Here is a 22,711-nt window from a genome sequence, read left to right on the forward strand (position 1 = left end):
AGTGGCGGATCCAGAACCAAATCTCGGGAGGGGCACTGGTGGTGGGCTAGAGCGGGGTGAAAAGGGTTTCAGCGGAGGAATAGGGGACTCTTGTTTAGGGGATAGGAGGCTGTACACATATGCGGCCACACACAGTGATATGAAAACACAATAACACACTGGCACATACACACAGAGAAAAACATATACCTTCACACACATACACTGGTACACCCACAGATACAAACCTATACCTACACATTCACACACAGATACCTACATACACATATACACATACCTACAAATACCTACAAATATACACACATATGCACACATATGCACACACATACCTACACATGCACACACACATCCCTAAATATACACAAAATGACACACATACCTTCACATGCACACAAACAGATACAAGGCAATAGAATATACAGACAAAACTCCAGGTACTGAAGATATATTTATTGGAGTATAGAACACCTTAAAAGTGCAAACGTGCAACGTTTCGGCCCTAGAGGCCCTTAATCATGTTTAAGTCCGTCTAGGGCTGAAAAGTTGCACTTTTATGTGGTGTTCTACCCTTCAATAAATACACCTTCAGTACCTGGAGTGTTGCCTGTATATTCTATTACCTTGTATTGTTGGATGGATTAGCAGTGTCTTTGGATGGATTAGCAGTGTCTTTCTAATGCAGAACACCTCTGAGGCTGTGGGCCAGAGTGAAAAGCGGAACCTGAGTGCAGTGGTACACACAGATACACACTAACACACAAACATACTCACAGATACACACTGACACTCACAGATACACACTGACACACCCAGATGCACACATACTCACAGATACACACCGACACACCCAGATGCATACTGACACTCACAGATACACATTTACATTGTCATGATTTATTCAACAAAAATAAAGCCACCGTTGGCAGCAAAAACGTATTAGTAATAATTTTCTGTAGGTCTTCATCGTTCTTTCACAAAGTTGTGTAGAAATTTTGCCCCACTCTTCTTCACAACGTTGATTCAGTTCATTAAGATTTGCTAGCATATGTTTCTGCATAGCTCTTAAGATCCCGCCACATCATTTCAATTGGGTTGAGGACTGAACTTTGACTGGGCCATTGGAACACATTGATTCAGGTTTTTTTCAGACATTCTGTTGTAGATTTGCTGGCGTGCTTAGGGTCATTGTCCTGTTGCATGATCCAAGTCAATGACTCAATGATTGCAAGGTTACCAGGCCATGTGACTGCAAAACAAGTCCAAATCATCACCCATTCACCACAGCGCTTAACAGTTGGTATGAGGTGTTTGTGCCGATATGCTTTGTTTGGTTTTCGCCAAAAGTGGCGCTATGCATTAAGGCCAAACATCTCCATTTTGGTCTCATCGTCCAAAGGACATTGTTCCTGAAGTCTTGTGATTGTTCAGATGCAACTTTACAAACCTAAACCGTGCTGCCATGTTCTTTTTTAGAGAAAAGAGGCTTTCTCCTGGCAACCCTTTCAAGCAAACCTTACTTGTTTATAGTTTTTTTCTAATTGTACTGTCATGAACTTTAACATTTAAAGGGACACTATAGTCACCTGAACAACTTTAGCTTAATGAAGCAGTTTTGGTGTATAGAACATGCCCCTGCAGCCTCACTGCTCAATCCTCTGCCATTTAGGAGTTAAATCCCTTTGTTTATGAACCCTAGTCACACCTCCCTGCATGTGACTTGCACAGCCTTCCATAAACACTTCCTGTAAAGAGCAGGGCCGGACTGGGGATACAAAGCAGCCCTGGAAAAAAGTCTATACCTGCCCCATAAGTCATTGCGTCACGTATTGTCACATATAAAACGTACGACTATGTCTTGCCACCCCAGATGATTGAGTCATATATAAATACATATTATATGAGCTTGCGTATGTCAGTGAGATTGTCTGTGTCTGCATGTGAGTATGCTTACTGTATAATTAAATGTTTGACTCTGAAAGGAATATTTTATATTAGAAAAAACAAATATATATATTGACCAATAATATGTAAGGGGTTATGTCTTGCCACCCCAGATGATTGAGTCATATATAAATACATATTACCGTATATACTCGAGTATAAGCCGAGTTTTTCAGCCCATTTTTTGGGCTGAAAAACCCCAACTCGGCTTATACTCGAGTCAAGGTCTGTATTATGGCAATTTGCATTGCCATAATACAGACTGGGGGGAGAGGGGGGCTGGCAGAGCTGTAACTTACCTGTTCTGCAGCTCCTGTCAGCTCTCTCCTCCTCTGCGCCGTCCGGTCAGCACCTCGCGAGACTTACAGTGTAAGCTGACAGAAGAGCAGAACGGACGGCGCAGAGGAGGAGAGAGCTGACAGGAGCTGCAGGACAGGTAAGTTACAGCTCTGCCAGCCCCCCTCTCCCCCCCACTGAACTGCCACTGGACCACCAGGGAAGGAGAGCCCCCCTCCCTGCCATATATCAAGCAGGGAGGGGGGACGAAAAAAAAAATATATAAATAAAATAAGAAATAATAATAAAAAAATAATAAGAATAAAAAAAAAATTAATAATAACAAAAAAAAGGGGTATAAGGACCACTATGGGAGGGGGGGGGGGTATAAGGACCACTATGGGAGGGTGGGGGTGGGTTAAGGACCACTATGGGAGGGAGGGGGGTATAAGGACCACTATGGGAGGGGGGGGGGGATAAGGACCACTATGGGAGGGAGGGGGGTATAAGGACCACTATGGGAGGGAGGGGGGGATAAGGACCACTATGGGAGGGAGGGGGGGGATAAGGACCACTATTGGAGGGAGGGGGTATAAGGACCACTATGGGAGGGAGGGGGTGGGATAAGGACCACTATGGGAGGGAGGGGGTGGGATAAGGACCACTATGGGAGGGAGGGGGGGTATAAGGACCACTATGGGAGGGAGGGGGGGGGGTGTATGGACCACTATGGGAGGGATGGGGGGGGGATAAGGAACACTATGGGAGGGAGAAGGGGGATAAGGACCACTATGAGAGGGAGGGGGTGGGATAAGGACCACTATGGGAGGGGAGGGGGAAGTAAGGACCACTAGGGGAGGGGAGGGTAAGGACCACTAGGGTAGGGGTGAGTCAGGACCACTGGGGGGGGGGGTGAAGGAACACGGGGGTGGGGAGGTAAGGACCACTGAGGGAGGAGGAGGGGAAGTCAGGACATATGGGGGGGGGAGGGGGCGGCAAAAAATGTTTTGCCTACGGCGGCAAATATCCTTGCACCGGCCCTGCACACACTGCATTCACACACTGCATTCATACACACACACACACTGCATTCATGCACACACACACTGCATTCATGCACACACACACACTGCATTCATGCACACACACACTGCACTCATACACACACTGCACTCATACACACACGCTGCACTCATACACACACGCTGCACTCATACACACACACATACGCACACACTGCATTCATTATACACACACTGTAAATAAATATTCAATTAATATATTTTTTTTAGGATCTAATTTTATTTAGAAATTTACCAGTAGCTGCTGCATTTCCCACCCTAGTCTTATACTCGAGTCAATAAGTTTTCCCAGTTTTTTGGGATAAAATTAGGGGCCTCGGCTTATATTCGGGTCGGCTTATACTCGAGTATATACGGTATATATATTTGTATGTATATATATATGTATTTATATATGACTCAATCATCTGGGGTGGCAAGACATAGCCCCTTACATATTATTGGTCAATATATATATTTGTTTTTTCTAATATAAAATATTCCTTTCAGAGTCAAACATTTAATTATACAGTAAGCATACTCACATGCAGACACAGACAATCTCACTGACATACGCTCATTGATACACAGCATCATAGACAATCTCACTGATATATATAAGCTCATTGACATAAATACACAAGTTTACAGATGCACACAAATAGGCTCACTGACAGACAATCTCACTGACATGCACAGACAAGCTTATTGGCATACACACACACAAATGTAGTACAGACAAACTCTGACACGCACAAGCTTACTACAGACAAGCTTACACACACACAAGCTCACTCACTAGAATGCACACACACACAAAATCACTCACTAGCAGGCACACAAACAAGCTCTCTCACTAGCAGACATATACACACAGACAAGCTCACTCACTAGCAGGCACACACACACACACACACACAAGCTCTCTCACTAGCAGACACACACACAAGCTCTCTCACTAGCAGACACACACACACAGACAAGCTCACTCACTAGCCGGCACACACACACAGACAAGGCTGGCGCCACCGTTTCCTAGGGCGCCAGCCTGCTGGGGGCGCCCACCGGGAATTTCCTGGTGGGCTCACCCCATCTTGGGCCACAGCGCTGGGCGTGCGGCTCTAGAGCCGCCCCGCCCTCAGCACCAGGTCGTTCGCCCAGAAGAGCCCTGTCACAGTATGGCAGAGCAGGCACCGTCTTACCTTGATGACAGGTGCCTGCTCTGCCATCAAATCCCGGTGACTAGAGGAGAGGGGGGAAGGAGAAGGCGGCGAGGGAGGCTGTTCTTGCAGCCTCTCACTCCTCCCTCACGCGCCCTCTGTGATGCACACAGACAAGCTCACTCAATAGCAGGCATACACACACACACAAGCAGGAACACACACATACACAGAGACAAGCTCACTCACTAGCAGGCACGCGCACACACACACACACAGACAAGCTCACTCACTAGCAGGCACACACACACACAGACAAGCTCACTCACTAGCAGGCACACACACACAGACAAGCTCACTCCCTAGCAGACACGCAGACACACACACACACAATCACTGTCATGGCTGAAGCTTACCTGGTAGGTGAAGTTTCCATTTTTTAGCCTCTTCCTTCAGGCGAGCAACGTGTGTGGGGGCGATCTTATGCGAGGGAGGCGGAGCTATGTTCAGGAGGCGGGGCTTGTGTGCGGAGGCGGGGCATGCGGCCGAAATTAAGGTTAATTGTGCTGAGAAACTGACAGGTCTGATCAGGGCTGTCAGACCGGCCCCAGGTGCCGCGGCCCACCGGGAATTTTCCCGGTATCCCGGTGGGCCAGTCCGGCCCTGGTAAAGAGAGCCCTATTTAGGCTTTCTTTATTGCAAGTTCTGTTTAATTAAGATTTTCTTGTCCCCTGCTATGTTAATAGCTTGCTAGACCATGCAAGAGCCTCCTGTATGTGATTAAAGTTCAATTTAGAGATTGAGATACAATTATTTAAGGTAAATTACATCTGTTTGAAAGTGAAACCAGTTTTTTTTTCATGCAGGCTCTGTCAATCATAGCCAGGAGGTGTGGCTAGTGCTGCATAAACAGATACAAAGTGAATTAACTCCTAAATGACAGTGAATTTGCAGGGGAATGATCTATACACTAAAACTGCTTTATTTAGCTAAAGTAATTTAGGTGACTATAGTGTTCCTTTAACATGCTAACTGAGAACATTAGAGTTTGAGATCTAACTCTTGGGTTTTTCACAATTTCTATGAGCATTGCACAATTGGGATGAATTTAATGGGATGTCTACTCCTGGGAAGATTGGCAACTGTCTTGAAGGTTTTCCACTTTTGTATAATCTTCCTCACTGTAGAATGACAGACTTTAAATTGTTTAGAAATGGCCTTATAACCCTTCTAAGTTTGATAGGTAGTAACATTTGCTTATCTAAGATCATTTTTGATGTCTTTCCTCCTTGGTATTGTATTAGCACCAACTTGAGTGCTCAAGGCCAGTAAACTGCTAAAACTTTTATTGATGTGTTAACACTTGCTGTTTATAAATTAATCAATGGTGTTTGATTGGCAGCACCTGTCTACTTCTTATAAAAGCAGTAAATGTGTACTTAGTTTTTCCACACATAGCCTCGCTATTTTGTCTTTAATTTTTGCTAAATAAATCATGGCATGGTGTAATATGTGTTGTTCATCTGAGGTTGTATTTATTAATTTTAAGACCTGGTAAGGAACAGATTATTGTTTTTATGTCCTCATATGTAAAGTCATAGTATTCATGACTGTATATCGTCATTTTTGTCTCTTTCTTTGTTACTACTTTTTTTTTTTACTTATATATTGTTCTCTTCCTTTTAACTTATACCCCCACTTTAAATTAGGGTTGATATTTTTTTTTTGTGACCATGCTTTTCCTCTCCATGCTTCTTATTATTGGCCTTTCTTGCTTTTTTGACAATCTTTTTATTTTATTTTATTTTGAATTTTCAAACATAAAGGAAATTACCACATGAAGGATAAGAAAGGTGGTTTCTTCACATTTTCACAGTGAAGTAACAATATACAGATAGTGGTCTAGTTTACAGAGGTTAACTGAATCGATTGGCGTGAGAGACCGCCTGGATACCCAAACATCAACATAACAAGCTGTAGCAATTTACCCTGGCCATATGGTCATGTGGGGTTTCTCTGTGGGGGTTTAACCTGCCCCGTGTGATGGGGTGTGGGGTGTGGCCCTCTGGGATAGGTGTATTTTGCTAGCTGTCGTGGTGCACTACAGTTGAGCTCTGCCTTCCCAGTATAGGTGACCGCTATGAGTTCAGCGCCCTGGTTGTACTAGAGAGGTCACTGATGGTCACCTTCGTACAGCAGGGCAGTGAGCCTGTCAGCTCAACGTTAGTGAATCCACTGATGTTGCAATAGGCTATATTCTGGCTAGCTGCGGGAGGCAGAGGTTGGGCTGTAGGGGCATCTAAATGTGGCATATCTGTGCTAGTCTGGGTCCCCTTCATCTATATGTGCATTAGTGAATCCACTGATGTTGCAATAGGCTATATTCTGGCTAGCTGCGGGAGGCAGAGGTTGGGCTGTAGGGACATCTACATGTGGCATATCTGTGCTAGTCTGGGTCCCCTTCATCTATATGTGTGGTGGTTGACCAACGTCGGGTATCTATGTGTCAGCTGACTCAGTGGGTCCCCTTGGTGTGCCCTGGGGATTTATGCCTGTATGGGGTAATATCGAGTTGCAGCATACTTCGTGTGTGTCTACCCTGTAGCTGGTCTGACCTCGTGTGGTTTCTTCAGAGCCTAATGCTGCCTGGTTGTCCCCATTTGACTGTGTATCCCACAGTATGTGTGTGATATATCCGGGTTGAGGCGGGTGTTACTTCTCTCCGTCCTCCCCTGAGGAGCCCCTGTGTCTGTACCTGACTGGGTGAGGGGTACGTGAAGGAGGTTGGGGTCCTTAACCAGGTTTGATCTCCGATCAGAAGTCTATTAGGTGGGGGTAGTGGTTCTGTCCCTGCTTGCGCCGGTATGTATTAATGTCCCTGCCAAACTCTAGTCAGAGGGAATCGTGTGGTTTTCTCCCTAAGTGGGATCTGGGGTCGCCCATGTTGTTTTATGTTTGATATTTCTTTAATAAAAGTTTTAATTGCAAAGAAAACAAACAAAACATAAATAACTCCTCATGAATTCTAAATCATTCACATTGGTATCTTGAATAACTACAGTATCTACTTGCAATTTAATAAAGAGTTGACTATTTTGATAGTGGACTATCCATTTGAAGTGCCACAAGTTCTCTTCTGTTAAATCAGCTAGAGATTGCACTGGTCCATTTTCATACTGTGCTTCAAAACATTTTGATATATTGTCATAAAGACCGATTTATATGTATAAATATGTATACAATAACATTACTTTACAAGCAGCAGTGTTTCAGAATCTTTGTATGTAGGTTGGAGGATTACTGTAGTAAGGATGAGTAAGTTAAATGGATACTATAGTCACCAGAACAACTACAGTTTAATGTAGTTGTTTTGGTGAGTATACCCTGTCCCTGCAGGCTTTTTGTAGTAAACACTGTAGTTTCAAACAAAATGCAGTGTGTACATTACAGCCTAGGGACACCTCCATTGGCCACAGTGTGCAGCACTGACCTTCAGTGTCTCCACCCTCTATATGTTGACACTGAACTTTCCTCATGGAGATGCATTGATTCAATTCATCTCTATGAGCAGATGCTGATTGGCCAGAGCGGTGTTTAGCTATGCCCCCCAGCCTGCTTCCTTGACTAAGATCATCTGAGATTGAGAATCTCAGCAAATCCAATGTTTTCTTATGGAAAAGCATTGTGATTGGCTGAGATCATCACTTTTGATGATGTCAGCCAAGGACGCAGATGGGGGCAGAGCCAGAATCAGCAGACTTGAATAAAGGTAATATTTTACTATATTTAGAGGGGTGAGGGGATGCCAGGGGGGCTATATAGTGTTTTTAACACTACAGTGTTCCTTTAAGTTAACTGATTTAGATTAATTTTTTTAATTTATCACAGATTCCACTGAGAGAGTGGTAGAGAAAAGAGACAGTGTTGACGGCGTCAAAAACACTGAGAAAAACAAACAGCCTTCTGTCAAAAGGAAACAAGCACAACAAACTAAACCGGTAAAAAAAAAATGTATATGCAAGTTCTAGGCAGCATTTTCTCCAACATTTATATTTATAACTGTAAATGTTTTGACAGTATTCCTCTCTGGTACATACTTTATATAACCTTTAATTTCTTCAGTGTAATTTCTTCATTGTGCATTTTATTTCCATTTTCAATTGCAACTTTCATTCAAAAAGTTTTTTTTTTACACATTCACTTTGCAGAAGTCATCTGTACCCCTAAGAAATCAAAAAGGTAAATACTTAAAGCCTTAAATACCAAGCTTAATTAGTTTGTTTTTCACTAAAGGACCAAATCATTTTTTGCTCTATGCTGAACTGCAATTTCCATTTCTCCCATTTACTGCACCAACACATATTGTATATTATTTTTTTAAAGACAAAAATTGCTTTAGTTTGATGATACATATACATATAGAAATTCTCCATTGTTAGAAAATAAATACACAAAAATGCAACAAAAATTAAGTTTTGGTAGTAATAATTTGTGCAACTCAGGAAAAGTAATTGTAGATTATGCTAGCTTTAGTGTACCTATAATCTTAATTTTATTAATGACAGGAGGCGAGTATTTGCTTAAGTCTCTCTTTACTAGAACTCCACAGCAGCACAGAAAACAACCAATCAGAAAAAAGTTAGGTACTATAAAACTCCCCTCCCCATGCATCATTTCCTCTTTCAAGCTGCGACAAAACAGAATAAAAGGCAGAGAACATCATGGGGAAGAAACGAAGTCCTAGATACGATGAATATAACGATGTCCACCATCCAAGTGTAACCGTCAAACTAGATAGTGTAGATGGACTGTAAACTGAAACGAGAGAAAAACAGAATCGAACAGATTGATTATCCAATGAAATGTACTCTGAATAAACATGTAGGTACCCAATGTAGCAACCAAATTAACCTAATATGTAAATATCCCAACCCTACTTATGGAAAAAACACAGACATAAGGAACAAGCGACAGGTAGCAGAGACAACAAACAGAGTTGCATACGTACCTGATAATCTAAACTATAACCTTAAACAAGGGAGGGACAAGAATGGGTGGGAAATACTCGCCTCCTGTCATTAATAAAATTAAGATTATAGGTACACTAAAGCTAGCATAATCTACAATTTTATAACATGACAGGAGGCTTCGTATTTGCTGTTTCAACGCTCAGTTCACCAATCCAACGCTGTTTGTGTCGCTGGTATCTATTCCAGGAAATATCAGAGTAATCCTAATTGGACATTCCAAATACGATAAATGACAGCCGACGGGTCAAAGAAGATGCCAACCGACGAAGCATCTCAAATCCGGAAAAAAGCACCATCCACCGGTAAATCCATTGTACGTGGTGTTGCAACCTGTTTCCTAGAAGTCGGTCCATGAGCTGGGAAGCTGGCCTATTAGCCACATTCCTGTAGTTGTATAATTTCGAAATCCGATCTAGGACTTAGGGTCGCGAGAAGAAAACTGACACCAAGTCTCAACTCATGATCCGTAAGGCGGCTCCTCCGATCGTGCCAGGGCCATTCGGCGATGCGGCCTTGCAGGTAGATCTCCAATCTCAAGGAATGCACCTAAGACCACCACCAAAATCGCAATAGAAAAACCGAGGAGGATCTTCCGTTCCTTCCTGTCCTACCCGGTGAGATGTCTCATCCGAGGATAAATTCATAATGCAGGCAAGAGTGTGGCCAAACCAGCCGTACTCTAAGTGATACCAATATTCCAAATGGACTGTGTAATCCTCGGACGCAGTAGAGAAAAGACTCCAAAGGACGTCCATTCAAGGTTCCGAACTGAACTGGTGTGGAGGAAATGGTGGTCGACTACTCTGGGAATAGTGAATCCCAGAATCTTCGAAGGAATGGGAAAGGCAAGCCGGAACGCAGATTTCCATCCAGAGATGCCTTCGTCCAAGAGTGCGAGATGTCTGTGTAGGAGTCGGGGCACACCAAGCACCTCCATAAAGTCTCGTAGGTCTCCTCGACGGTAGTTGGAAAATAGGTTAGCGCGAATCCAACAAAACGGCTCCCGTGAGGGATAAGTAGAGCCTAAACGGAGGGTCCTCTATCTCCGAACTAAGTTCACCAGGCACGCGCTCCGAGGAGACGGGGCAGCCTGCCATCTATCCCAAGGTCATAATGACCGGGGAAGTCAAGGCAACCGGGGTTTCTGGTCTTACCATGTGATCCATACGTACGGTTTTACCTTCAGATCGGGTAATAGGCCTTCCATAATCCAGTTACCCGAGCAAGGCAGTGCTCGTTTTCTCCATGAAGGTCACCGTAACTCCTGACATCTTGACATGGGAGAAACTGTCTGCGCAGTTTGTTCGTAATGGTCTGGATATCCAAAAACAGAAAGCAATCTCTGTATTAAATGGTGGAGAATATGCCAAAACCTGCACTCTCAGAATACCGGAGGGCCATCCGTTAGCCGCACCCTCTCCAGGAGTGCGTGTAAATAAGTGGGAGACTCCCCCCGTTATACCTCTGAGTATTTCTTGCGTGTTACAGTGGTCCGGATCCAGTAGATCCATTACAGGAGATAGAATAGAGGTATCTAAATAACAAGAAAAAGGAAACTCAAAAGGCTGGAAAGTGGGGGGGGGGGAGGTAAAGACACTCACTCCTGTATCCCACTGCCGAGCCTCCAGAGTATAGAGGTCACCTGGACTGGTTAAAAGGGGGTAACCCTGGAAATTGTAGAAAAAAGGAAGAAAAAAGCCCAAAAAGGGATGTCTTATATAAAGACCGCCCAGAGGGTAAATACCCAGTCCAATCTCAACAGTAGTGTAGTTGCCAAAAAAATAAAAAAGCCTTTATTGAAATCTATTAAAAACCTGGGTTATCAGTGATGGACAGAATAATATAAGGAGAAATATGTATGGTAGGAACAGGGTTAGTCAAGAGCCTAATAGCCAAAAGGAACCCTCACAAAAAACGGGGAGGGGATAGAAGGCAATATGTACCCCCATACATAACTCAGGTAACAAAGCAGTAGGAGAGAACAGGGAAAGGGAGAAACACACACTCCCAACCAAACAGTAGTGCTATGCTAATACCCTATCTCCTATAAAACACCTTCGTGGGTGTTCTAATCTAAATGCTGTCATAACATCTGAAGCCCCAGGTTACACACACATGCTAGAAAAACATAAATGAAAAAGGTGCTCAGAGCAAAGTGCTCAAAGAGTATTAAAAACACAGAAGAACCCGACGTACGTTTCGGCGTGACCACACGCCGTCCTCAGGGGTATCAGCAGTGAGCAGAAACTGTCCGGGTGGTAAATTTATACCTTAAGCTCATAAGCTTTATTGTAATCACCTGTGATTGTGTCTAAACTGCTCTGGTCCTCCTGCAAATGGGGCTGTGGGGGTGTGGTGTAACACACCATAGTGTCAGCCCACATTTCTATGTCAGAGGTGGCCAGAACAGAAAGCTGAACATAATCAGGTGGAAGGGAATTAACCCTTTGAGTGCCCCGCCCGGAACAGATATAAATGGATACTTACTATGTCTAAAGGGCAGTATCCATAGCTTAACAATTAACCCTTGGAATGTCCAAATTGTGTCATATAGGTCAAGTATGTGGATTGATTCTTATGGCTGTATTGTGTAGCTTTAGTACAATTAAAGAAACAACTTATAACCGTTGTAAACCAGTAAGGGATAAGTACAATGGCTATATGGGCAATCATACACAGAAGCCGACAATTATTTTATTGCCATTAGTTTTGCAAACACAAACCAGACCCCTAAACTCTTAGACCTATAATACAAGTAAAGTGAATGGACATATGAACACCAAATATTAATAGAAATAAATAAAGAATATATACATATATACAGGCATAACTTAAGATACCATTTATTATCAGAATTATTGCAGTACTTTAAATAAACGGGGAATATGAAAACCCTTCATTTAGCCCCAGGGGAGATAGAGTTTTGAGATGGTAAATCCAAAACGCCTCTCTTTGTCTTAGTTTTAGGTCCCAGTTTCCTTTCCTAGGAGGCTGTGGTACATGTTCAAGACCCATGAACCGGATGACTGCCGAGGAGTGATTGTGATGTAGATGTAAATGCCTTGAGACAGGTGTTTCCAAATGTCTCTTGACAGAATTTACATGTTCACGTATCCTTAGCCTAAAGTGGCGAAAAGTCTTGCCTACATATTTTAGGCCACAGGAGCAAGACAGTAGGTAAACTACTCCTGTTGTGTTACAATTAAAGAAGGAACGTGGTTTGAAATTCATTAAGCCCTTGCTGTCAGAGGCCCTCTTGGTAATAAACGGGCATGCACTGCAGTGACCACATTGGAAAGAACCCATTGGTAGGTATTTTTGAAAATAACCTGATGGGGACGTAGTTGAGAGGTGACTAGGTGCTAGGATATCTCTCAAGTTTTTGCCCCTCCGTGCTGTAATTGAAGGGAGTGATGGCAGAATTTCCTTCAGATGCTTATCTGATTGGAGGATAGGCCAAAATTTTTGAAAGACATTCAGCATAGTGTCCCATCCTGCATCATATGTACCGATGCAGCGTATTTTATTTTCCTCAGTCTTACGACCCCCATCTGTAATTAGGGTTTCCCGTTCAGTGTGGACTGCCCTCAGATAGGCTCTTTTCAGAACCCTGTTTGGGTAACCTTTGGCCTTAAACATGTGACGCAGCTCATTTGCTTTTAATTTGAACTCCTCCATCGTGGAGCAGTTTCGTCGAAGTCTCAAATATTGGCCTATTGGGATACCGGATTTGAGTGATATGGGGATGACTAGACCAGCATAGCAGGTTATTAGAGGCTGTCTTCTTTCTGTACAAGGTTGTTTCAATTTTGCCTTCTTTAGATACCTGTAGTGCTAGATCTAGAAAGCAAAGGTTTTGACCCCCTACTTCACTAGTGAATCGTAAGTTAAAATCGTTGCTGTTCAGCAGACATACAAATTCTTTGAATCTCTCTGATGTATCAAGCCAAATCAAAAACACATCATCGATGTATCTTTTCCAATAGAAGATCTGATTAGTGTATGATTTCAGCTTGGGATCTGCCCTAATACACCTCTCCCACCAGCCTAGATGGAGATTGGCATATGAGGGCGCACAAGACGTCCCCATAGCTGTACCAGTGGTCTGGTGGAAGATTTTGCCATTGAACAGAAAGATATTACGAGTCAAAATGAATTCAAGTAATTCCATCACAAAATTCACATAATGTTCAGGTAGGTCAGTTTCAAGATTTAATAGTTCACGGGTATGTTTAATACCTAGGTTATGAGGAATTGAGCTGTAAAGGGCCTCCACGTCAAGGCTGCACAGGATAGCGTTTGGGGGTAAAATAAGGTTGGTCAATAAATGCAACATTTGTTTAGTATCTCTAAGGAAAGATGGTAGCTTCTGTACTATTGGGGACAGAATTTTATCCACATAAATGCTTACATTCTGAGTTAGGTTATCACAACCAGAAACTACCGGCCTACCGGTCGGATCGGTTAGTGATTTGTGCACTTTAGGCAAACAATAAAAAGTAGATAGACATGGTTGTTTGGTGCACATAAATTCAAACTCATCCTGATTAATGAGTTGATGATTCACAGCCTTAGTAAGCATAGTTTTTAACTCAGCTTGGAACGCTTTTGTAGGATCTTTTACTAGTATACGGTAAGTATTTTTATCGGATAGAAGTCTTTCAGCTATACGAATGTAGTGGTCTCTGTCAAGTATCACCACATTGCCCCCTTTATCAGACGGTTTGAAAATCAAATTTGTATAGCTCTGTAGTTTTTTCAGGGCTATTAGTTAAGCTTTCTGTTCTGGCCACCTCTGACATAGAAATGTGGGCTGACACTATGGTGTGTTACACCACACCCCCACAGCCCCATTTGCAGGAGGACCAGAGCAGTTTAGACACAATCACAGGTGATTACAATAAAGCTTATGAGCTTAAGGTATAAATTTACCACCCGGACAGTTTCTGCTCACTGCTGATACCCCTGAGGACGGCGTGTAGTCACGCCGAAACGTACGTCGGGTTCTTCTGTGTTTTTAATACTCTTTGAGCACTTTGCTCTGAGCACCTTTTTCATTTATGTTTTTCTAGCATGTGTGTGTAACCTGGGGCTTCAGATGTTATGACAGCATTTAGATTAGAATAGAGGTATCTAGTCTAAACATGCAATTCTTGCATGACCAGGCAGTCCTCTAGGACGAAGTCAGTAGCGTGGATGTCAGCTCCAATTGAACGCAGGAGGGACGCCCCTCTATGAAGTCATTAATGTCTTGCACAGGTACAAGCCTGTGCGATGAACAGATGGCCGGTACTGTAGAGCATCGAGTGTATGAGAGAGCCGCGCTCTCTACTACTGTGATCGCATACCGTGAGAGCGTCCGGCTGCTAGCCTGAGCGGGCCGTGCCCGTTAGTAACCAACAGCAGAGTCTACATCCGAGACCGGTTCCCTCTATGAGAATGGGTCCTCCCAATCTGTCCTCTGTATCCAGCCCAGTATCTGGTTGAGGACGAGTGAGGGGTTGCGCCCTCTAATAACAAATCATTATCCGGCTCTGCATGAGAGGGTTCGCCCTATGTTCCTGAAAATAAATATATACTCGGATAGAGATGATGGAGGGCCGCACCCTCCCGTGGTGCAAACTAGAGTCCCTAGAGATTCAGGGTGACCAAACTGTAGGGCGCACCAAATATTAATGTCAGCATAAGGCTGAGGGCAATCTTCGGAAACAACGATGGAAAACTATCAACCGACTAACTGGATCCCGTGCGCGCGCGCGCGCGGGGTCCAGGTAGACCATTAGTAGTCTGAGGAAAGCTGGAGACGTTCTCCGCGATCCACGAGTGCCCGGGAGGCCGGAGGAGGTCAAGTCAGGCCTCACGACGACCCAAGCGAAAGGAAAAGGAAGTCATGAAAAACAAAAAAGCAACAATCAATGTAGATAAGGGAAAAATACACCAATTCTATCCGGATAGAAGGCAAACAGCAGGCCGGGAGGTAAGAAAAGTAAGTTCCACCGGACAGGGCCAGGAGCCAACCCAACGCAGGAAAAAACTACTGAACCTATAAGGTTCCGGGGGGCAGATACGGAGTAGCTGGCAAAGACAAGGAAAACACACTGCTTTCTCCTGTAGGAGTCTGAGTACCGGTCCTTGCCTGTGCGAAGTTCTCCTTGGAGATGTGCCGTTGCCGGTTTGGAGTAAACCGTGGATGTGTCCGGGGTCTTCATAAGAAACTCTGTCCTTCAGGCATGAGGTTAAGGGCCTTCACCCTTCCCACCATATTCAGATGGCCGTATACTGGTGTCCTCTCGAACACTATGGCAATGGTGTTTGTCTGGACACCACCTATCTCCATGTCACTGGTGGGCACTGGGATTTCCTCAGTGATATAACCCCAGGCCTGCGGCCAAGAGGGGGTTCGGTACCAATAGTGTAGGTCCGTCAGTAGGGCACAGGCCCAGCAGGCCAAACGAATGGACACAGAACGGTTAGTCAAGCAAATAGTCACAGACATAGCAGGCCATTCAAGTAGGCACCTACATAGCAGGCCATTCAGACCTAGCAGGCCGTTTTAAAGGGCACAGACATAGTAGGCTGTCCTTATGGGCACAGACATAGCAGGCCGTTCTTATGGGCACAGACATAGCAGGCCGTTCTTATGGGCACAGACATAGCAGGCCGTTCTTATGGGCACAGACATAGCAGGCCATTCTTATGGGCACAGACATACAGGCCATTCTTATGGGCACAGACATAGCAGGCCATTCTTATGGGCACAGACAAAGCAGGCCATTCTTATGGGCACAGACATAGCAGGCCAATCTTATGGGCACAGACATAGCAGGCCATTCTTATGGGCACAGACATAGCAGGCCATTCAATGGGTTGTGTATTACCACAATATTATTATTAACATGTATTTATATAGCGCCTTCCAATTCCGTCGCGCTTTACAGTGGTTATTGAATGAGTAACGGGGACCTCTGAGTTCGGGTAGAGGTCCCTAAAAATTGTAGATCCTCAGGGGATCTTGTGACATAGGACCCTTAGACAATCAACCCTTTTAGACAGCGTAATGCTGTGTGAGTAACTTGAACCGGGACTGGTAGTCCCTAAGTGCCCGGCAGTCAAATAGTGGCATTCCAGCTGTATTGGGTACAAGCGGAAGTAGTCCAGTGACCATCATGTCCATGAATGTAAGGTACACTGAGCGCTACTGTCCATGAACTGTGGATTGGTATGCACATGCGCACACGGATCTATATGAAATATCTTAGCATATTATAGATTACCATCCGCACACCACGTGAAGGGGAATGTAATCACGGACACCTCAAGGAGTAGGGTTAAACAACAGCCAACATAATTAGTTCCCCCAAGAACCTGATAAATTGTACCGTATCGGTGTAGACTGGTCTCCCATACCAGCTAGAGTCAGAGCCAAGTCTGTTAACTATATATATGCCATGGACAGAGAATACATACCAGAGTAGTCCCATCTGAAAGAAAATATATATACTGAGAAGCGAATGAATCCCAGAGCTAACTGTAGGATGTAGGATGTACACCCCTGTATAACTGAGTTTATAAATACTCGAAATTCACAGCAATCTGTGATATACCCTGACAGTAGATCAAACAAAATTAGCGATATGCACTGTCCGCAAAAACCCGCAGCGATCTGAGGTATACACTGTCAGCAAACACACAACAACCTGTGATATACCCTGACAGCCAAACAAAATCTTTGAAATACACTGTCCGTAACAACACATAGCAACCTGTGATATACACTGTCAGCAAAAACCCACAGTATTCTGTGATATACAGTAATCTGATATACACTAGACAGTAAAATCACAGTACACTTAGGTAAATTATGTCAATCAAACTCACAGCAATCCTGACATGTAACAAAAAATCGTATATGCAAATATATACACCCACACATACATGGATAGTAATCCATAGGAGAATGTCACTCAGAGTGTCCCTTAATAGAAGTTTCAAGTTCAAAATGGTCACTATAGTGAAACTAAACTGACATGCAGTTAAAGGCCTGTATACAGCTCCAAGTGCAGAAGGTAAGCACTGAGCTGGGTGGAGGCAGACCTCCAAAGAGTAATGTACCGACGAGGGAGGGGGCCGCGGGCGGTCGCACTCACCCCCGGTCGCACTCTCCCCCGCCCGGTCAGACACACGCCGTCCACGGGCGGAGGCGTCCGCGGCGAGGCGGCCACGTGGGGAAAAAGATCCGGCCGCCAGGTAGTTGGGCGCACGCGAGTACCCCGCGACCGAAAAGGCACATGGGACCGCCGGAGTTGAACTCCACGGTCCCGGAGCTCGGGGGTCGAAGGAGGCAGAAGTAGTCAGCCTCCTGAAGCCCCAGAGCGGCAGGCACACCGCGGGATAAATGCAGAAAAACTAAATAGCATGAAAAACGCATGAACACAGAAATGGGAAACGGACAGGGGGCACAAGTCCAAAGAAAAAACAGTAAGGACCCCAAAGACCCCCACAAATATAGGAAAAAATACATTGATAGAATGAAATTACACAGGGCATAGACAAAACTGAATACATAAGAAAAAATCTCACAAGGGAAAAATAAATAAATTACTGACTATATATATACAAATATAGCTAAATCCCACAAAGGCAATCTACAATATAGAATATAAAATACTGAAAATAAGCAATAAAAACCCCAAAGCCACCCACTATGAGCAGGAGGCAGTGGTACTCTGACCTGTACTGATGTGGAGCAGCAAAAAAATAGGAAATGATGCATGGGGAGGGGAGTTTTATAGTACTTAACTTTTTTCTGATTGGTTGTTTTCTGTGCTGCTGTGGAGTTCTAGTAAAGAGAGACTTAAGCAAATACTCGCCTCCTGTCCTGTTATAAAATTCAAAATAAATGTATGTATTTGTCCTGATTAACAGAGTACATAATACGTATAAGATTTCAGTTTACTTTTGGTACAGGTCATAAAATACAAGGAGTAAAATGAAATTTCAATGTGGACGATTTTAGAATTTGGTATGTTTGTCTTGTAAGTTTAATAGCGATTACAGAAAACAACTTTTTACATATAGATTGTTATTGTTATGCTTTAAAAAAAAAATAGTATGCCCAAAGCAATGCGATCAGTGCTGGGCAATTAACAAAGCCCAGCACTGACAAAAATAGCATTGGGGTATGTAGGGAGGGAGAACCTCCAGGCTCTGTTCAAACCCTAGGGGTCTCCAAATCACTATCCAGTGAGAGAATCACTGTGGCTGAGCTTGATTTCTCAGCTGCAATGTTTTCTATGGATGTAAAGACTATGTGCAGTGCTGACTTTCAACATTGCATGTAGCTCATCGAAACGTCTGGGACCAATAAAAATGGCCCCAGCTGACAGAGAGCAGCCCCAGATATCTATTTATACCTGAGTTTTCTGGTGGGAACAGGGATTGAACCCTGCTGCATGCTGATCTCACTCTGAGCTCTGCATGCAGCTCACCTGCCAGTTTGAAGATGCTAAAAAATATCCCCAGCTGCCATAGGGGAGCCATATGTATCTATTAAAACCTTGTGCTCCCCTCTACCTGCTGAGGGACAACTCGAGGATCTAAAAAGACCCTGACAGGGTTTCCTTGTATGCCTCCTCCTGATTGTGATCTGCGTTGGGCATTGGAGATTTCTCTTGCTGCAAACAACCAGTAGATGGCAATCACAGACCACTCTACTGTTTTAGCAGGGAAATCCCTCTGCTCATTGAGTTAGGGATATGGTTAAGGATAATGCTGAGTTTGGGATAGTTTAGGATTATGGTTAGGAGTAAGGTTAGTGTAGGTGTACAGTTAGAGTTTGTGTAAGCATAGGGTTTGGGGTATGGTTGGTATAGGTTTAGATCCTAGATATACGTGGCATTAGATCCTAGAATCCGGACCAATATGCGAATTTATTATTAGTTCTTTTTCGCTAGTTGCACTCACACCAAAACTTTAGAACACAGATTTTCTGTGGCAAAAAAAATGATTTCTCATCCAAATCTATGCCCAAATGAATCAATCTGTCACGTAAATCCAGGACGGAACAGTTTGTTTGGGCAAATAAAACAGGAATTTGATTTGCTTGTCGCAGGTGAAAAAATTCTGTTTGGGCATTCAACATCACCCTAACGTTGTTAAAGCCCACTATTGTTAGGGCGGTATTGAATGTCTTAACATCCTTAATGGAAAGCTTATGTTTTGACTGGTATACGTAACCTCTACTTTTCTTTATCTCTAAATGCAAGGCGCTACAACCAAACTGAGTCGACGTCGTGTGTCCTGTCGGGACCTGGGGCTCCCGGATTGTGATGGATATTTGTGGAAGAAGAAAGAAAATGTTGGTTTCATGTCCAATAGATGGAAGCACTGTTGGTGTGTCTTGAAAGGATCCAGACTGTTCTGGTACAATTCACCACAGGTATTTTGTCGTAGTCACGATGTGTATTGCTATATTTAGTGCCACTGTTATGGATTGTCACGATCTCTTACCTCTCTCCATCATGCCCACTTGGTGCAGTACACAAAGCCGGCTCCTCTCATAGCATGTTCGACATGTCCCACACCAGACGCTGAAGTCACGCCCCTTTTAATGACGTGCCGCATAAACGCCGACCATGGGCGTCTGCAGGGGATTTTTCTGCCTGTTCTGCTATTTTTCGTGTGAGATTGAAAATACATTGCAATACCAGCACCGTATGTGTATGGAGAGAGACAGGGATAGGAAGCTACATCTTATCCCTGCTTCTCTCTCCTGGCTGAATCCACAGGGGAGCAGCACAGAGTGCAGCAAGCAACTCCCAGACTGCAGAGTCAGCCTACAGATCAGGTAAGTAAGGGATGGGTGGGCAGCTTACAGATCAGGTAAGTGAGGGATGGGGGAGCAGCCTATAGATCAGGTAAGTTAGGGATGGGGGGGGAGAGACCGCCTATAGATCAGGTAAGTGAGGGAGCTGGTAAGTTAAAGATGGGGGGATCCACCTACAGATCAGGTAAGTGAGGGATGGGGGAGACAGCCTACGGGAAGTGTCAGCAAGGAACAGGAAGGTAAAGTAAGAGAAGGAGCAGAAAGTAGAAGGAACAGAAATGAGCAGGAAGGGACATCAAGGAGCTCGAAGGAACAGCAAGGAGCAGAAAGGAGAAGGAACAGAAATGAGCAGGAAGGGACATCAAGGAGCTCGAAGGAACAGCAAGGAGCACAAAGGTAAAGTTGGAAAAGGAGCACAAATGAACATAAATGAGCAGGAAGGGGCAGCAAGAAGCAGGAAGGCTCTGCAAGGAGCACGAAGGGTCTGCAAGGAGAAAGAAGGGTAAGCAAGAAGCAGAAAGGGGCAGGAAGTGTCAGCAACGAGCTGGAAGGTAAATCAGCACAAAGGTAAATTAGAAGGAGCAGAAAGGGTCAGCAAGGAGCTAGAAAGGGCAGTAAGCAACAGGAAAGGAAAGAAGGAGCACAAAGGTAAAGTAGGAGAAGGAACAGAAATGATCAGCAAGGGACATCAAGGAGCAGAAAGGGTCAGCAATGAGCTGGAAGGGGCAGAAGGAGCACAAACGTAAAGTAGGAGCAGAAATTAGCAGGAAGGGTCTGCAAGGAGAAGGAAGGGTCTGCAAAGAGCAAAAAGGGACAAAAGGAGCACAAAGGTAAAGGAGCAGAAAGAATCAGAAGGAGCACAAAAGTAGGAGAAGGAGCAGCAAGGAACAGAAAGGGGCAGCAAGGAGCTGGAAGGGGCAGCAAGGAGTGAAAGGTAAAGTTGGAGAAGGGGCAGAAAGGGTCAGCAAGGAGCAAAAAGGGCAGCAAGTAGCAGGAAGTGTCTGCAATGAACAGGAAGTGTCTGCAAGGAGAAGGAAGGGTCTGCAAAGAACATAAAGAATCAGAAGGAGCACAAACGTAAAGTAGGAGAAGAAACAGAAAGAAACAGGAAGGGACAGCAAGGAGCAGAAAAGGCAGCAAGGGGCAGAAAGGGGCAGAAGGAGCACAACGGTAAAGAATGGCAGTCAGATTTATCCTTGGATCAAGCAGTTATTACCCTACATTGAAAGATTATATCCTTGAATATTCTGTTTTTGCAAGTATGCATCTAGTAGCGGTTTGAACATCTGTATGGACTCTGATAAAACCATTTCTTCAGGCAGAGAATTCCACATCCTGATTGTTCTTACAGTAAAAAAACCTTTCCTTTGCCTTAGACGAAATCTTCTTTCTTCTAGTCTAAACGCATGACCTTGTGTCCTATGCCTCGAATATATTTGTATAATGTTATCATATCCCCTCTCAGGCGACGTTTTTCGAAACTAAATAGGTTTACATTTGTTAACCTTTCTTCATAGCTGAAATGTTCCATTCCTTTTATTAATTTTGTAGCCCGCCTCTGCACTTTTTCTAGTGCCATAATATCCTTCTTTAGAACAGGTGCCCAAAATTGCACAGCATATTCAATGTGTGGTCTTACCAGTGATTTATAAAGAGGCAAAATGATTTTCTCGTCCCGAGAATGAATGCCCTTTTTCATGCGTGACAATACCTTACTGGCCTTGGCCACTGCTGATTGACATTGCACATTGTTGCATAGTTTGTTGTCTATAACAATTCCCAAGTCCTTTTCGTATGTTGTTATCCCTAATTCGCTTCCATTAAGGGTATACGTTGCTTGTGTATTCTTTACGCCGAAGTGCATAACTTTGCATTTTTCAACATTAAATTTAATCTGCCATTTGAGTGCCCAGTCCTCCAGTCTATCTAAATCCCCCTGCAGCAAAGTAATATCTTGCTCACATTGTATTATTTTACAAAGTTTTGTGTCATCTGCAAACACTGAAACACGACTTTCAATGCTGTCTTCAAGATCACTTATAAACATGTTAAATAGAAGGGGTCCCAGAACAGACCCCTGAGGGACACCACTTGCCACCTCTGTCCAGCTTGAAAATTTACCATTAACGACAACTCTTTGTATTCTGTTTTTAAGCCAATGTTCTACCCAAGAACAAGCATTATCATCTAGACCGATTTCCTTGAGTTTGAACACTAATCTTCTGTGTGGAACTGTATCAAATGCCTTGGCAAAGTCCAAATAGATCACATCCACTGCAACACCCTGATCTATACTTCTACTTACTTCTTCGTAGAACGCAATCAAGTTAGTTTGACATGACCTGTGCTTCATAAAACCGTGCTGATTTTTGCTGATAACCATATTCTTCTCAAGGAATTCTTGAATATTATCCCTTA

At 43.9% G+C, this 22,711-nt stretch overlaps 2 protein-coding genes across 2 annotated transcripts in view; one reads left to right on the forward strand and one right to left on the reverse strand.

Moving 5' to 3' along the window:
- ZNF593OS (ZNF593 opposite strand) overlaps positions 1-22,711 on the reverse strand; it is a 343,969-nt gene that overhangs the window by 266,960 nt on the left and 54,298 nt on the right. The gene's annotated exons all lie outside the window — the stretch shown is intronic.
- The window catches only part of CNKSR1 (connector enhancer of kinase suppressor of Ras 1), a 128,779-nt gene that overhangs the window by 78,938 nt on the left and 27,130 nt on the right, over positions 1-22,711 (forward strand). Inside the window, exons 12-14 of the mRNA XM_063453225.1 lie at positions 8,327-8,436; positions 8,647-8,677; positions 19,734-19,906. Of these exons, the coding sequence (XP_063309295.1) occupies positions 8,327-8,436; positions 8,647-8,677; positions 19,734-19,906 (314 nt within the window). The remainder of the gene's footprint in view (positions 1-8,326; positions 8,437-8,646; positions 8,678-19,733; positions 19,907-22,711) is intronic.

This window comes from Pelobates fuscus, chromosome 1, assembly GCF_036172605.1.
Source record: "Pelobates fuscus isolate aPelFus1 chromosome 1, aPelFus1.pri, whole genome shotgun sequence".
Classification (NCBI taxonomy): domain Eukaryota; kingdom Metazoa; phylum Chordata; class Amphibia; order Anura; family Pelobatidae; genus Pelobates; species Pelobates fuscus.